Below are 18,217 nucleotides of genomic sequence, written 5' to 3'. Positions count from 1 at the left end.
AAGGCATTAATATCAATCATCGCCATCAATCAATATTAGTTATCGCCAAACGCTATTAATTCACATCAGTGGTTTTTAGACCGTGAGTGAGAGAGTATGGTTTTACGCCGCTTTTAGCAATATTCCAGCAATATCACGGCGGGGGACACCAGAAATGGGCTTCACACATAGTACCCATGTCGGGAATCGAACCCGGGTGTTCGGCGTGACGAGCGAACGCTTCAACCACTAGGCTACCCGACCGCCCTTTAAGTCCGTATCTTAATCACATTGAAAATATGTACGCATCTAGTTTTCATGCATGTTGGTTGTTTCACATTTTCATGATACTGACAACGTTTAAAATGTGGCATGGGCATACAAATAAGCTCAACAGTCACACTACGTAACTCCACACTCGTGCGGGTTAGATTAGGTCTTCGGCAACCCATGCTTGCCGTACGAGCCTACTAACGGGATCAGATTGTCAGGTTCGCCGACTTGGTTGATGTATGTCATCGCGTCCCCAATTGCGTGGATCGATGCTCATGATATCAATCACTGGATTGTCTGATCGAGACTCCATTATTTACAGACCGCCGTCATTAAGGTGAATATTGCGGAGTAGTCGTTAAACAACAAACAACTCCACTGCCACTGCCCAGGTATTCCACTATTTGAACAGTATATTTACTTAAATCGTTAGAACTTAAGAAATTAACGATTTGTGGAATTAAAACATTCGTTTGACCATGTTTTAGGGTGACATTCTTTTTCAGAGAACTAAAGGTCGCTATGGTCACTGCCGAAGGCAACTCTGTTGTGGTCTGATTTCGAATATTCTTACATTTGTTGCGTCTGCTTACATTTAACGTTTATTATTCTCGCCTAGAAATGTAACAATACCTTGTCAGTAGCAAGGAGGTGCATTAGAAGAGAGAATGTGAGTTTTGTGTAGTTTGCATTCAGTGTAACATGTAATACCAGTCATGAGCATGTGTTGGGTTCCTTTCCTGCGAGGTTTTCCTGAATGGAACCCTTCAATATCTAGTACATTTCTAATATACAACACCCTTCCAGAACAATGCGAGATCTGCGGAGGTCAACACCACCTGTTTCTGCCAGGCGTGATGGTCTTAAGTCCCACAAATGTACACTATTCCAGTCGGCAATATACAAAGAACACAAACAAGGAATTGTGGATTTACAATGTTTATGAGACAATGAGATCCATGATATAATAATCAAATGCATTTTAAAAGAACATAGATAAGAAAAATCTGATCAAAAGGCAGAAATAAAATGTACATCTTCCTTTGGAAACGAGGCATTGTGGAGTGGTTGTTAACAACAATGTCAACTAGTCACAGAAGATGCTGTATGTGACGAGGGGGAGGAAGAGGTGCTGGGTGACCAAAGAATGAGGCAAGGTGATAGGTGGAGGAGGAACAGGAGCAGAGAAAGAAGAACCTACAATACTACAGCAGTAGGCCAGCGAGCAGTCAACGCCAGCTGGCCAACGTACTTGCAACGTACAGGAGACGTCCATGAATTGGCTAGGATCAAGTTACCTGACCTGGCTAAAGCTGGCCTTGCATGGACCGGGCGGGGACAGGGAGTTGCCTCCCTTAGATTACTAGGCACTAACCTTGATGAGGGGATGACATCCTGATACAAAGAACAGCTTTGTAGAGGCTGCATCCCCAATAATGTGAAACTGTTTCAGTACCTCCCTCTCCCCCCATGACTTGAGTGAGACCTCCCTTTAGGGAGATGCTACCTCCCTCTCCCCCTATGACTTGAGTGAGACCTCCCTTTAGGGAGTTTTGGTCCTGCAAGCTACAGCAATCCCAAGCAAACACAGATGAACAAAGGCTATGCCTATGTGAAGCTCAATCCACAATGTCGAACATTCACACATGGCACTATCAACAAAAATGTTTTTGGTCTATTTCAGTGATTTTTCAATCTTTTTTTAAACTTTACATTTCGTCATATTTCCAAGTACACACCAGTTCAACTTACTCATGGAATGGTTTCAGTGTTGTTAAAGATATTTTTTTTGCCATTATAGCAATCAATATCCACGTTTCTGACACGTAGATCCTACACAACGACAAACTGCACAAAATGAGCTGGTATATCTGGTTGGTCCAGTCTCCACCATGTGACACAATCTGCAGCTACTCGTATCACAACACACGTCGTAACCGTGACAACGTGACACGTGATCTAGGATGGAAACATGTTTGATGGTAAGCGAGTGAGCAGAGTGAGCAATGCTGTACGTTCGCTAACATGAGGTCTCAAAGAGCACACAACAACTGGTATTCTCCAATCGTAGCCAATCCATGGGATAATGTTGATTTCTACAGAATTAAAAGATTTTTCAATACATAGACAAACTACTGATGAAACTTCAAGGGAAGATAACTCTAGATACACTAAATGGTAGGGGGAGGTAACTCTAGCCCCTTTAACATGACCAATTGGTAGTATATTACAAAACTGTACAATCTCAACCTAATACTGGAGACAGACCATGTTCGAAATTAGCTGTCAGTCTGTCCATCAGACTGACTGATGCACATTTCCTCAGCTGTTCATGTACAGGCAGATAGCCCTGTACTCAACCCAGTTAGGTGATGAGATAGACCAATGAGTACACTTAGAGAAAGGAAATGAATGTAAGCTCATCTTACAGTCCCCACGTTACTTGGATGTCATCATGGTAACAAACTCTGAAACAAGAAGAAATAGCGCTTATAAACAGCACAATACATAGTGTTAAACAAAAACATTAATCCATTTAACATTCCTAAATAACATCAATTATTTAAGAGTTGGAGGGATCCCATACCACTTGACTAAATGTTAACTGTAGATAACAGGACTAATATCATTTTTTTCATTTATTTTAAAAAAAGACTTAATATTTAATAACTTGACATTACAAATTACAAACTAGACTCGCTGATAGAAAACAATTTATTCATTTATTTAAAAAAAGAAGACTATTAACATTTATAACTTGACATAACCATTTATAATCTTTGATAAAAACAAGTAAAAGCTACATATTTCAACATATTTAGCAGTTCATGAGCAGCCTATTTTTGTATAATATATCTTGGTTGAATTGAAAAACAGTTTATACTAAGTACAGATCATATCTATGATTTATTTTCCTTTCTTATCTGGAACTTACCCTCATAATTTACTTGTCCATCACCATCAATATCTGCTTCCCTGATCATTTCATCTACTTCCTCGTCTGTCAACTTCTCGCCCAAGTTTGTCATGACATGCCTCAACTCAGCTGCACTGATGAAACCGTTGCCGTCCTTGTCGAACACTCGGAATGCTTCTCTAATTTCCTCCTCTGAGTCAGTATCCTTCATCTTTCTGGCCATCATTGTCAGGAATTCAGGGAAATCTATTGTTCCATTACCTGAAATAGACATACATCTTCATAACCCAGGCACAAATTTTAAAATGTAAACAAGGGTTACTTCCCTTGGATTGTAAACCATTGCTTTTCTCAACAAATGGGAATGAAATAAATGGTAACATCCTTGCAAGTGAGTGCAATAATCCAGCTGCATCACCATGGCTTATCTTGACCTGGCAAACCACAGATTGAAATCAAGACCAAAATCCAATGTCACCCAGTGCCTCAGCCTTACCACCCAATCCCCAATCAGCCAAGTCCCACAGCCTGACCACCCTATCCAGAATCAGCTAAGTGCCATAGCCTGACCACCCTATCCAGAATCAGCCAAGTCCCACAGCCTGACCACCCAATCCACAATTAGCCAAGTCCCACAGCCTGACCACCCAATCCACAAACAGCCAAGTCCCACAGCCTGACCACCCATTCCACAATCAGCCAAGTCCCACAGTCTGACCACCCAATCCACAATTAACAAAGTCCCACAGCCTGACCACCCAATCCACAATCAGCCAAGTCCCACAGCCTGACCACCCAATCCACAATCAGCCATGTCCCACAGCCTGATCACCCATTCCACAATCAGCCAAGTCCCACAGCCTGACCACCCAATCCACAATCAGCCAAGTCCCACCATATCCACAATCAGCCAAGTCCCACAGCCTGACCACCCAATCCACAATCAGCCAAGTCCCACAGCCTGACCACCCTATCCACAATCAGCCAAGTCCCACAGCCTAACCACAATCAGCCAAGTCCCACCCAATCCACAATCAGCCAAGTCACACACCCTACCACCCAATTCACAATCCATTAGTTCGTCAATGGTGGAAACTGGACTTTAATAGTTCACTCCCTTGCCTTGGGAAGATGCATCAGTGCTTGGAAGGTGACATTTCAAATGTTTTTCTTCATTTAAAAATAAAAAAAATAAATGAGTGTTATAATGATCATACCATCAGCATCTACTTCGTTGATCATGTCTTGCAACTCTGCCTCTGTTGGGTTCTGACCTAATGACCTCATGACGGTTCCCAACTCCTTGGTTGTGATGGTGCCATCGCCGTCTTTGTCGAAAAGGCTGAAAGCCTCTTTGAATTCTGCAAGACAAATGGAAACATGAAAGTATGATAATATAATAATTTACGAAACAAAGAGTTTAAAATGATTAAAATCAGCAAATTTTAAGGGTTCCCATAGGATATATTTTATTTCCAAGGAAGATTTACAAGAAAAACAGCTAGTAATTATAAATCCCAAATGGAAAATCCAAAGTAAAAAGTGTCCCGGTTCAAAGAAGAATCCATGACTGATGGGGTGGTGATTACGCTAGTACACACTGCCTTGGCACAGACAATCTCAGTTAATCCCCAGAGCGACTGCCCAGCCACTCCAGCTAATTACATGCTGTAAGTGTTGCTGATACAAGAAATAGCTGACCTCCGTGTCCCTCTCAGCAGGTTGTGTGTAAACCACACACCACCACATCAAACTGTTCCCAGCCACTTACAGCACTACCCTTCTCCCTCAACACAAATATATATCCATCTTCATACATATCACGTTTCACACAGACACAGACCACATGCCCTGAACATGCATTCCTAATGAGAATATCTTCATTTCCAGTCACATGCTCCTCATGATCAAGGCAACATCAGCCTGGGCGTCTGGCTTCAGCTCTAATGGATTAGGCCAAAATAGAAATACTTTGTTTCAGCAAACTTGCCAACAGACATTGGGAATGTTCCAAAAGGCAATTTTTGTGGTATAACTATTGTAGGCCTATGTTTGAAGTTACAATCATCTTAGGTGTTAACATTACTTTGTGGAATGGGGACCGAGTTGTTAAAGAATTGTCATATTTTCTAAAAGTAAGTTTTATGACTTTTCCTAATGATCTTAAAATGTCAATGAAAATAAATATTTTTTCATATCCAGTTGTACTTCCTGAGCCTAACTTATCCAGAAGGTATATCAGAAGGTAAGGAATCTTGTCAGGTATGGAAGCAGACGCCATGAAGCAGACGCAGTGAGGAGGAGGGTTTGGTAAACATGAACCATGTGTATAAGCCCACTTCCTCCCAGCCTCATTCTGGCACTGATTCAAGGTCTTGACTGCATTGTAGTACAAGCAATGAAACTCAGTGGTGAGAGAACTCGCCATATTGCCGTACACGCGAAGAAAGCGGTTCTTGTACCACATGTTGAAGCACGGGTAACACAGAACCAGTCAACAGTGCTGGAACCCGACTGGTATTTGGCCTCGTGTTTATAAAATAGATATGGAGCTTATTAACACACCCCTGAATGAACACTACATTCAAATATCACCCAGGGCACGGAAGCTGTACAAGCCTAACCCATGTTATTTGCTTACAATGTGGGATTTTCATAAATGTTTATGATGTGCAGTTTAACACAGGTATGCCATTGAAAAAAACAAGATGACCTTGGAGCAGATGTGCTTCTGTCATGGATAGCATGATTGATGAGCATTCTGTTGTGATTAGGTTTCAGCATACTAATGAAATATAGCAATATTTTTGTAAAATTCAGAAATGGCTCGCGGAAGCAAAATAAAAAGACTTGAAGGACCAGTTTGTAAATGTATTGATGTGGACAACATGTTTAAAATACTGACTTGACCGTTCTGCTTACATTGAATTGTTTAGATATTTAACAGTAGAGCTTAATGGAGCCAGTTCTTACACCTGTCAATAAAATCAGTAAAAAAACCATGACATATGGAACAATCTACAGAGGAGAGAAATCCCCAAATATACCAATGCGAATAAAAAATATAAACATATAATGAATAGTGACAATACATTATGCAAATTAGTTGTACATAAACTACCAACACAAGCCAAACACTGCAGGATCGACTTCCAACATTTGGATTGCTTGCTTGATAACAGCGGGAGTATCTATACCTAAATGTCACAGCCATTGTAAAAAGGAAGTTGTATATCCATAGAACTATCTGCCTTGTTCATCATAGCAACTTCTAAATGCCACTTACAGAAGTCAGTCAGTTATGATTAAAGATATTTTATTCTCGGTATGAATTTTCTTTTGTATAACCAAACATGGTTGTTTGTAGTGATGACAACTCTCCTCCTAGTCAATCTCTCCTAAGTCTACAAATCTGCTGGAATCCAATTCAAAATGTCATCCAAATCCTATCTCTTAAGTCACACATTACTGGCTGACAATAACGACATACTAGTTTATCACTACGACCATCATAAGTGAAATGTGATCTTATCTTTGTTTTAAAATGAGATCAAATGAAATGTCAAATGTGTCACTGGATTGTGTTTCACGTTTTTTCATATTCATTGTAAGAATATGATAATGCTAAATGGAATTAAATTGGAAGAAAAATATCGCCTCTTTGCTTAAATGCTATTGTCAAGTACTGATCTGAATAAAATTCCACTTTTGTAGGCTTTTCAGTTGGCCAAGGCACAGAAGCACTGACATAACGGTCATAATACTTCAAATGATGCTGCAAGCTGATCGCTCTGATACCACTCTGGCATTACATCACCTGAGCATGGAACGTAATGATTGCCAGCACCCACAACAGCTTAGTGACTCTAAACCCTTGTTTATACTTCCCCAACACAATCAGGGCCAATTTCCTACAGGTCTCCTGCAGTGTGGTGTAATGACTGCAGAGACAACGACCTTGGGCACACGGAGACTGGCCAGTCCCAGCCGGCTTGTGTCACAGCCATTACTCCTCCCTCACTGTTTCTGTGTATTGATTTCCTGGCCGTGAATGTCAGGCTGAAACCTGGCTGACATTTACTGTCTCCCATTAACACTGGTGATCTCAATGAAGCAACCACTAAACACAGACCTAGAAACACTGCTTATTCCTGGGCAATGGCAGCCAGAAGTCTGCCTGGACTGTACTTGCCGACATTAGCCATGATCTGTTTAACACAATATCCTTTTATCACTATGGCAAGAATGTCAAACCAGGTCTTGCACATACAGACCTTACGACTTCCCCTAAATTATTCTTGCATCTTAAGCTGATTAGTAATTTCATTCAAAAAATTTCACACATATACACTACCCAAAAGAAGTACAAAAACATTTGATTCTTTCATATCACTATAGTTAATCTGTCCATGCCAGGTGTCTCAACCATAGTAATCCGAAAGAGTCAGCAGTTATTAAACTTCTTTTGACTAGTATACATAAGTTACCTCAGTAAGAAGTGACAAAAGGGATCGGGTGGTCAGGTTCGCTGACTTGGTTGATGCATGTCATTGTATCCAAAGTGCATGGATCGAGGCTCATAATGTCAGTCACTGGATTGTCTGGTTCAGACTTGATTATTTCCAGACCACCGCCATATAGCTTGAATACTGCTGAGTATGGCATTTAGTACATGTAACAAACAGTATATGCTGCCCATATTGTTTGATATATGCCAATCATCAGACAAAACACACTGAACTGATAACCTTTTGCTGAAAATTAGGCTTTCCCCTGAAACAATTTGAAACATTGTTAAGCTGTGTTAAACCTCTGGCACCTTTCAAATGATGCTGAGTTATTCATTATTTCTATTTATTATTCCAGGTATGTCACAGTGTCCTGAAAACAATCAAGTCTAGACCCCGAAAACACTGATGCAAGACATTAGACCATTGTGCCTAAAGCCTACTCTACTTGACCACCGAGTTGCAATTTGAGTTCCTTGTTAATAGGTTGCTCTGCAATATCAGAGGGCTGCAACGTCTTAGACAACTAACCTATATGTACTGAGAAATACTACTCAATAACCCAAGGTGTGATATCCCACTCCACACTTTGTCACAGATCCGAGAACTGTAGATCAATTTTCAGGGCATAGTACACTCAGCTTGTTACAGACACGTGGCTGTTGGGCTTCAGAACTCCAGACATTGATATTCTCAACACAACAGCAACTCCAGCCTTTAATCATCAACATAATAGACCAACATCTGCTTGTGTGTCGGACAGCTGTGGTAAACACTTCCATCATGTAAGGACAAAAATATAATTCTTGTGTTTCTGGTTTCTGGAGTTATTGTGAAAGTCATCAAAACCATTATCAACATTATATGTTGGTTTTCCCCTTTCTGCCCACCCATACCTGAAATAAAAGTATCTATGATGTTTTTTGGTCTAAGTGACACACTTCCTGGCCATACATTCAAAATGGCTCTCTCCAACAGACTGCATGTCATCAATGTGAATATTTCATACATGACCTTATGAGAAGACTATTACTGAAAATACACAGAATTAAACATTATGGATAGGTCCAACTTCTGTTTCTACACTCAGAATGTAATACTTTCAATGAAATATATATACTGGGCATATCCTGTATTACATACAATAAAATCTTATTATTGTATGAGTAAAATGTTTAAAAATATATATTTCAAGTTAATTATATTTTTACCACAGTGTTTTATAAAATACAACCTAATCCAGACTTCGTGTTGACTTAGCCAGATGTTTAGTTCATATAATTGGATGTGTAAATTGTAACAACAGGATACACAGCCCTGTGAGGAAGCCACACTGGCAAGTTCTTGTGGCCATCTGTCATCCTAGTCTGCATCAGTGAAAAGCGATAACTAGCATTAACACAGCATGCCTGATTAACTAGTTATGGTTCATACCTGTATAAAGTGTAACTGACATTACTGTATCGAATTTCTACCATTACTTGTGGACATAAACTATTCAACCCTGTTGACATTATCGGGACAGATCGTCACTAATGGCGGTCTTCGTGGGTTTGCTAGGTGGTCTGTGTGAATGTGCTTGGTCGTCTGTGTGGCTGCCTGGTGGTCTTCGTGGGGTTCCTTGTAAGTCTGTGTGGGGCAAGTCGGTGATCTTTGTGGGGTAGGTCTGTGGTCTGTGGGGCAGGTCTGTGATCTTTGTGGGGTAGGTCTGTGGTCTGTGTGAGGCAGGTTGGTGGTCTGTGTGTGGCTGCCTGGTGGTCTTTGTGGGGCTCCTCATAGGTCTGTGTTGGGCAGGTCGGTGATCTTTGTGGGGTAGGTCTGTGGTCTGTGTTGGGCAGGTCGGTGATCTTTGTGGGGCAGGTCTGTGGTCTGTGTTGGGCAGGTCGGAGATCTGTGTGGTTGCTCGGTTACCTGTGTGGGGCAGGTCTGAGGTCTGTCTAGTTGCTCGGTTACCTGTGTGGGGCAGGTCGGTGGTCTGTGTAGTTGCTCGGTTACCTGTGTTGGGCAGGTCGGTGGTCTGTGTAGCTGCTCGGTTACCTGTGTTGGGCAGGTCTGTGGTCTGTGTAGTTGCTCGGTTACCTGTGTGCGGCAGGTCTGAGGTCTGTGTAGTTGCTCGGTTACCTGTGTGGGGCAGGTCTGAGGTCTGTGTAGTTGCTCGGTTACCTGTGTTGGGCAGGTCGGTGGTCTCCATAGGATTGCTTTGTGGTCTGTGTGGGGTAGTCGCTTGTCTTGGGTGTGGTAAGTTTATGGACTGTGTGGGGTAGTCGCTTGTCTTGTGCATGGTAACCCTATGGTCTGTGTGGGGTAGTCGCTTGTCATGTGCATGGTAACTCTATGGTCTGTGTGGGGTAGTCGCTTGTCTTGTGCGTGGTAAGTTTATGGACTGTGTTAGATAGTCGCTTGTCATGTGCATGGTAACTCTATGGTCTGTGTGGGGTAGTCGCTTGTCTTGTGCATGGTAACTCTATGGTCTGTGTGGGATAGTTGCTTGTCTTGTGCATGGTAACTCTATGGTCTGTGTGGGGTAGTCGCTTGTCTTGTGCGTGGTAAGTCTATGGTCTGTGTGGGGTAGGACGATGTTCTGCGTAGTTTTGACTGCACATAACCTCTGAGTTTGACTCCTTGATTGGGTATATCTTATAATTTTAGCATTGCATTTGATGCAATAATGTAAATATGAATGAAAACCGCTTTCTCTTTAGTTGCCCTATTATGAGTAAAATACAAGTCATCTCGACCAAGCTATCACACAAATCACAACCATATTAACATGAATAGGGAAATTATTAGTTTCAGTTTGGGAATTTTATTGACATTTGCTGCAGATTTTGTGCCAAATATGAGCCTCGGGGCAGGTCCAGATAAACTAATGATTGATTAACCCCTTTGTCACATGATGTAAACTGCCTAAACTCATATAACCAGTCCACTGCTTTGGGTGGCACATCAGATTTCACTGGTGCTAGTTATTGCCCTAAATATTACTTTTGATACTTGAAGCTTTATTATCACTATTATTATTATGATTTTAGCTCTCCTTATGAAATGATTATAGAACAGAGTGTCAGATGATAATTTGCTCTCTTGAAGCTAATGTGAACAGACAGATAGACAGAGCCCCTCTGATTTCATGTGCATTGCCCACTTTTCAATGACACATTAATAATGACTTAATCGTTTTGATTGTCATGTTTATTGAAATAAAGTACCCTGAGGCATTAGAGGTAGTACACAACAGCACTAGGCAGTATCTTAAGGCACCCAAGGTAGTATGCGAAGGCACTAGAGGTAGTACAAGACAGCACTAGACAGTATTTTAATGCACCCAAGGTAGTATGTGAAGGCACTAGAGGTAGTAAACGACAGCGCTAGACAGTATTATAATGCACCCAAGGTATTATGCGAAGACACTAGAGGTAGTACATGACAGCGCTAGACTGTATAATAATGCACACAAGGAAGTATGCGAAGGCACTAGAAGTAGAATACTACAGCTGTTAAGGAATTACTGACATTATATATCGTTTGTCTCTTGTTCCCAGGAACACCAGACTAGTAAACACTGCACCCAACTATGAGACGAGACGAAAGAGGTATGTTGCTGCTTCCAATAATTTGTGTTGGCTACTTCTTAAACAAATGAGAATATGCAACATGTCAATCAATGTTGTGTCTGGTTGCCAGGCAACAACAGTGCCACAGCTACACAGCAACCAGTACTTTGTCTCCCAGCATAATAGTCTGGCATGTCCCCCACCCCCCTCCAGATCAGGTTTACTGATAGCCCAGCTTGTCCCATTAACCCGTACTTCAAGACATTAGCATGATTAGCCACAGGTTGTGAATACCCATGACAAAGGCCCATCAACAAAGTCTGTCATTGTCAGATTGTCTGCAGCGCTGTATTAAACACTTCAGTGAATCCCTATCCAGCAGTACACCCGAGCACTACTCATGAAACAAGACACAGTCTCACAATGAATGGCTTGCCAGGTATAAGTCTGTTCTTGTCGTTGCAGTCACCGATTCATGTAAGCTACTTGTACAATACAATACACCAGTGTTATTTTAGTGATGTTTTAACATGGGATTTCAATTTTAATACATTAAAATTAATTAAAAGAACCCAGTCCAATCTAAAATGCTATAAAATTCAGATTTGGTATTGTGGATAGATATTTTAATTTGACTGTTGATCTGCACTCTCCTGAAAGAATCGGCCCAGGTATCCTTTGGGCTTGTGATCTTTCTGTGTTCTGAGATAGGTTTCACTTTTACCTATTAATGGCCAACACTATACAAAATTACAAAACACTTCTAAATTAATTGGTCAGTAAACATTTTCAAACATCAACCCAGCCTTCAAACTTCACGCTAACCCACAACTAAATTGTGCTGAGGACGCGAAAATCAGAGTTGGTAGTCCTTTATAATTTTAAACCTGTTCTCAATGCTTCAAATTGGAACTGAAAATGTAAACACAGCAAATATTTTGGTTTTGTTCAAGCATTACTCACTGGAAATTGCTTTGGACTTGTGAAATAGTTTCCACTGGTCCTCTAGACTAGTCTTAAAAAATAATAATTAAAGGCTGGTAATCTGTGGTGTACTTGTTCAAACATATTTGAGTTAACCATTTCTTGTGTCCCAGACCGGTAAAGACTAATAAATAATGTTTGGTTTGTTGTCTGGGCTGTACATGCTCCCCACACATAGGATGCTTGTCGGTCTTACCAAGGCCACATGGACAGGAGAGAGCCCCCAGCTCAGATCCATAATCAGTCGGTTTGGGTAATGATAGTCATATTTCAGCTGACTTTGATTATGTGGATTGAGCTGTTCTGTTGCCATGGAAACATGATTGTTCACAGGCCACCTGTGGCTCGTTTCATTTATTTCTTTTATCACATTATTAACTGGGTTGCTGACACTGATGCATCAATATATCATTGTGCCCAAAAAGAAGAAGTATTAGATAGTTGATAAAAAAACCCCAACCCAGATTGTGTTTCTTTATGAACATATTCTTGTTTGATTATACAGAAGGGAATATTATATAACAGATGCATCTTTCACAGATAATATTGATCCTGTCACACAGTAAACTTAACAAAATAGGGCAACCTGTTTAATATATATATATATACATATATATTATCTACTTGCACTATTAGGGGCGGTCAGGTAGCCTAGTGGTAAAAGTGTTCGCTCGTCACGCCTGAAGACCCGGGTTCGATTCCCGACATGGGTACAATGTGTGAAACCCATTTCTGGTGTCCCCTGCCGTGATATTGCTGGAATATTGCTAAAAGCGGCGTAAAACCATACTCATTCATTTTAGTTTTAAGTATTTGCAGGAAGGCGAATTGTGATGTACTTTGAAGTTTCTTGTTGTTTTACTCATGTTATTTAAGGGAGTATGGTTGAGGTGTGGCATAAAAAACTGACCTGTGTTCACCAGTTTTAGCTGAGCGTTGAAAACCCGGTTAATCTAAAACCTATTACAGATCTGCCTTCACTTTACCTTTATCTGTGTAATTGAAACATTATCGTATATATTTTAATTAAGATAAATAAATTGCTGATGTTATGTGAACCACATTCTAAATTTCTTCCTACGTCCCAAGGTTACAGTTATTTGTGTGATGCTGGTTTCATGGAAACTATCAGCAACAAAGGCATGAGATGTTTATTGTCTTGGAAACTTTGACAAGGAACCAAAAGAATTGTCAGCCATGCAAGGCGCAGCAAACGATGCATGAACATTTTTAAAATTATATTTATAAAACCTATTTTGTGTAAGACTTATTACTTGCATCCAGTGTAGTGTACATTCATTGTAACATATCACGTAAGTTACATAAAAGAACAGAAAATATATTTAATGCTGCTGTCCACTTTTGATATGACTTTTCCCAAGGTTTAACTTGTGAAACACCTGCACCTCTCATTGTTTAAGTCAGTTGGACAGTGGAGAAATATGCAGAACGCAACTGCCATCAGTGTACAATAATGTTCCACATAAAAAGTCGCCTTCATGCGAATAAACCAGAGCTCATACAAATACTTATAACTATGGTGTAGACTGTTAATATTAATATTCTACTCTGGTAATCCTGGCCAGGGTAACATTGTTGCCTATCAAACCACACTGTCTAATTTTGTTATATCCTAGGCAAGTGTTGTATAACAACCTTTGTAAGACTAGACTCACAGCAGGGGTGCAGCCACTGCGTGGCAAGGGACATGGAAAACTGACAACCCTAGGTTAGAGACAGATGGTACATTCATTGTCAGTGTGGGATCAATGCATTGTACAGTGAACAATTCGTCACAATAGATCAGCCTGGCTGTATTCGACAACTTGGAATAAAACTATTTATTGTGGGATATTTAGGAAATAGTCTGTTTATGTTATTAAATATGAGTTTACACATGTACAATCCCTGTAAGATTTTGAGGCAGGGGTGGGGGAATATGTCCCCAGCTATTTCTTGTTGGAGCAGCCATTGTTGATGAGACCCGATCTTACCTGCAATCTGCTCTTCAGTCAACTGGTCCGCCTGCAAACAGACAAAGGAAACAATTAGTCGATAATCCATTATCACCTGGCCGTATACAGTGGCTAAAGGGCAGGTGTGCGGACACAAAGAGATTCATCTGACAAAGAAATTATGAGGAATAATCACCAAAATGTGGAGTTTACTCAGCTGCCTTTTCCCATGAAATATTTAAATATTCAGCTTAGATATTGTCAGATATTAATATTTATGATAACAAAACATAGATATTAATAATGATGAAGATGAGGATGAAGATGATGATGATTGATAACATGGAATATGACCTTACAACCAAGACTCCTGAATGGGTTTAGAAAATATAACAGATTAGTTGCACGGATGAACAGATAGGACAGTTCATGTTATAGCTTGATCTACAATCTTGTAATTCTTGGCAAGAGGCTCTGAAACTAAATCCTATTCATATCTCCTACAGTCATGTCCCAAGGTTTTCAGTCATGCTTCAGTGATTCTCTACCAGATAACACCAGGTCAAGTTTTTTACAAGTACAAATTGAGTTCAGCAAAACTAATTTCAAAGTAATATTATCCCCTTATCTTAATAACAACCACATGAATATGTGGATAAATGAACGTTAATCCCCGAAAACTAAATATGTTATCAATAGTTCACAAAGCCAATAAAAGTGGTATCAAGCAAAGATAATCATATCATTTCTTCAATTTCCCAGCAAATTTCAAAATATTGATGTTTTCTTAAATAATACATTGAGATGTTGAAACCATGAATATTTACATTGATGCCTGGCACTTTCTGATCTCTTAAGAGACAAGGCATTTTAAGGAGTCAGTACATTGTCAGTTATTCCCTTGTGGTTGTCACATGGCCTATTTGACAGTGCTGTGGTATGATATGCAACTATCTAGGCCACACATGTGAGGCATTTCCCTTCCGTTCTACCACCAGTCAGTATAACTAGACACATGGAAATACCCCCTCAACCTCTGAACAGGAAGGAAGAACAGGTTACCATGGCAACATGTCAACCCACACCATGTCTGTGGGCTGTACAGTACAGCAGATAGGGCGGCTGTGGAATGCTATAAATTGTAGCAAAACGTAAACAAATCGCGTCCATTCTGTATAACATTGTGTGTACATTATTCTAAAAATATAACAAATTTGGACATTAAGTCTTACCAGTGTGTCTCATAAGTCAAAACGAGTGTCAATGTTAACCCAATATTATATTTCGAACAGTAATGTAATTTGAATTAGGATCCACCAATAACGATTTTTTTGTTATTCCAAGACCATTTTACGGAACAAGAATTTAGCCTGGCATGTTGGTATTAGTTCCTAAATGCCGACCACGCCTAACAATGGTGAGACACGTTGAAGAACTGGGGCATTGACTTGTTGCTGTGTCACAAGTTTCTCTGACACTTGAATATTTAAACGTTTTAACTTACTGAGTCATCAACTCACGCCCTTACTGGACTCCCAAGAGATTGCTATGTAATGGTACGTGTACCTTATCAACTGGTTATGGTTCCATTGGCGGCAATTAGCTCAAAATAAAATTTACGTTTTGAATTGTTCAACTGCAGACATTGAAAAACTATTTCTCATAATTATTAAAACAGACGTTATATGCTTCCCCACAAAGTTGTTATTTGGACATGGTTGTTCGGTTAGTTTAGTTTCTGTAACCTGATGGTCGTACTCGGTACTTAAACTACGATTTGACATAAATTACAAATAGTCCATCTATCAAAAAGCACCATATTATATTAATATGCGTGTGTCATTTCCCTTACATCGTGTTGCTAAACATCAGTATTAAGTTTACAATGTTAAGTCTTAATAGAACGATGTAACCCAGTTAACGATATCGCAAAATGGTCGACAACGTGATTCCACTTTATGAACAATAACATATATCAAATAAACAAGATACCAAGACCATATATTTATCATGGAAATGCATGAATAAACAATTTTCAATAGTAAATATTGCTTATTATTAGCCTTATTCACTGAAAGCCAAGTCGACTATTAAACATTCTTCCGCATTTTGCCGACATGACAGTTACAACGCGCCAAGATCTCATGCTGATGAACATGAAAGAAAATAAACACATAATCCTTAAGTTTAATCACTGTACTTGAGGAAAAAGTCAGTTTTGACCATTGATGCCATGAAAAAATGCACTTACCATTGCAGATTAAACAGATAGCAATTCTAATGCGGTACTAAAGTCTCTATCCGTTCTTCCGACACTGGGCGAGTAGACGATGCTTTCCTTCTATTCCTGCGCCTTGGTGAGAGCGGCTTCCGAAACTGGTCAAAATATACAATGTGCTGCAAGAAACTGGACTTATATGAATAAACCTTTCGGTTTCTGAAGAACTGTGGCAAACACTGGCTTCAGACGGCTAAATGACGAATCTGTATCGAGGAACTACTTCGTGTCAATTAACATAGGCTTCACATTTCGGTCATTCGGTTGGAGTCGGGCGCGAGTGTTGTTAACGTTAAATCTTTGTAACGACGCTTGTGATTGGCTCGCAGGCACCTGCAATGCGACAGTTAGCACTGCGGCAAACTGTATCTGCCATGGCAAAATGGCGCGGGAAGCAAGGGGCATGGTGACGCGAGCTATTGTTGTGTCAGTAACGTTATTGATAGGTATGCTTCGATCTTGTTTTAACAATTCACAATGCGTTGTTGGTAGTTTATTTGCCCCGTCACACAACAGCTGTCTGCATGGGCCCTTGTTTTCAAATAAGCCTAAACTAACGAGTAATTGATTTTTGCTGGAGAGTTTCACTCCCTGATGTTGCGGCAACGGGGCAGTTACTATTATGTCTGTCACTGCGTGTAAACGGCTGAACGGATGACAAAATCCCACTCCTCAGTCCCCACTTTCAGTTTTGTTGACAACAAGGATGCTAACATTAGCACGCGAGTCGGTTCCCTTAGGAGACAAGAGGTATGACAGGAACTACTTTTGATAATATGATTCCATCATTTTTTGGACTATATTTAACAGAAAAAATATCTGCTTGATTATGAAATATGGTCAATGACGACCAGTTTAGATTTGTTTATAACATGTCCTTGACTGATAACAATCATATTTTGGACCAGCCCAGCCTAACTTTAACCGGTTAACCAACCAAACGAACAATAACATCGGATGACTGTCACCATGTTCAGGATATCAGATAACATTAGTCTAGTATCAGCTTGCTCACTCACTCCTAGACTAACATCTAGTCTCCGAAATGAACATATCGTACAGAAAAAAACAGTTGTTCAGGTTATCTTAATAAAAATATAATAAAAGGGAGCCCAGTGACTATTTAGACTTGCCAAACATTATAGACTTGCATGGGCTGTATTTGATATATATTTGTATCAGGGTCTGTAAGACAGACTAACTCACTCTTAATAATCAGCGGCCGAGAAGTTCGTCACACCTCAACATGCCTTTGAGTTTAATAAAACACCAACTTGAAAAAAACAGCATCGACATGTTAATCTTGTCGATTCGTGTTGTGGAAGAGACATTGATGATATTTATTCTTTACTTAAAGCGTATTTCATTTTTGGTTCAGCATTCATGCAACATTAAACGGAAGGAGGAGCATTAACACAATGAATATGTTATGCATACGGATATTATTTCTATGTGTTCCATAAACGGATTCGTTTACATCCGTGACATGAGGATATGTTTTGAATATCAGTGTAAACTGATCTTCTAAGGATGATATAGATAGGCTACTAAAATGCTTCTAAAACAGGTGGAGAGGTGAGGTATATAGAGGAACGTGTATAGACTTCCCTACATAATTACGGATAACTTTTACAAGGAAAATATTTATCGAATGAAAAGGCCTCTTCTTATCAGTGTTTACATGAGTGAATCAGTTGGCACTGTAACAAATCAAATGTGACTTGACAGATACACAGCTTATTCAAGAGGAGTCATTTCTAAATAGGAAA

The 18,217-nt window shown here is 40.0% G+C and overlaps 1 protein-coding gene across 1 annotated transcript; it reads right to left on the bottom strand.

Annotated features, from left to right (window-relative positions):
* Positions 1-1,175: 1,175 nt before the first annotated feature.
* Positions 1,176-16,711, bottom strand: LOC139444292 (calmodulin). Its single transcript, XM_071225226.1, has 5 exons — positions 16,422-16,711; positions 14,210-14,240; positions 4,387-4,530; positions 3,188-3,430; positions 1,176-2,720 (listed from the first exon to the last, which is right to left on the bottom strand). Exons 1-5 carry the CDS (start codon positions 16,422-16,424, stop codon positions 2,692-2,694), a joined length of 450 nt encoding a protein of 149 aa, XP_071081327.1. The 5' UTR covers positions 16,425-16,711; the 3' UTR covers positions 1,176-2,691.
* Between the last annotated feature and the right edge of the window lie 1,506 nt (positions 16,712-18,217).

This window comes from Haliotis cracherodii, unplaced genomic scaffold, assembly GCF_022045235.1.
Source record: "Haliotis cracherodii isolate W230 unplaced genomic scaffold, xgHalCrac1.p SCAF_5, whole genome shotgun sequence".
In the NCBI taxonomy this organism is placed as follows: domain Eukaryota; kingdom Metazoa; phylum Mollusca; class Gastropoda; order Lepetellida; family Haliotidae; genus Haliotis; species Haliotis cracherodii.
This window is presented reverse-complemented; position numbering and strand designations above follow the sequence as displayed.

Excerpts from the sequence above, each read along its gene's own strand:
- LOC139444292 (XM_071225226.1), bottom strand. Across the intron at positions 4,531-14,209 it reads GACTGAAGAGCAGATTGCAG|AATTCAAAGAGGCTTTCAGC; the intron begins GTAAGATCGGGT and ends TTTGTCTTGCAG. Across the intron at positions 2,721-3,187 it reads TGGACAAGTAAATTATGAGG|AGTTTGTTACCATGATGACA; the intron begins GTAAGTTCCAGA and ends TTCTTGTTTCAG.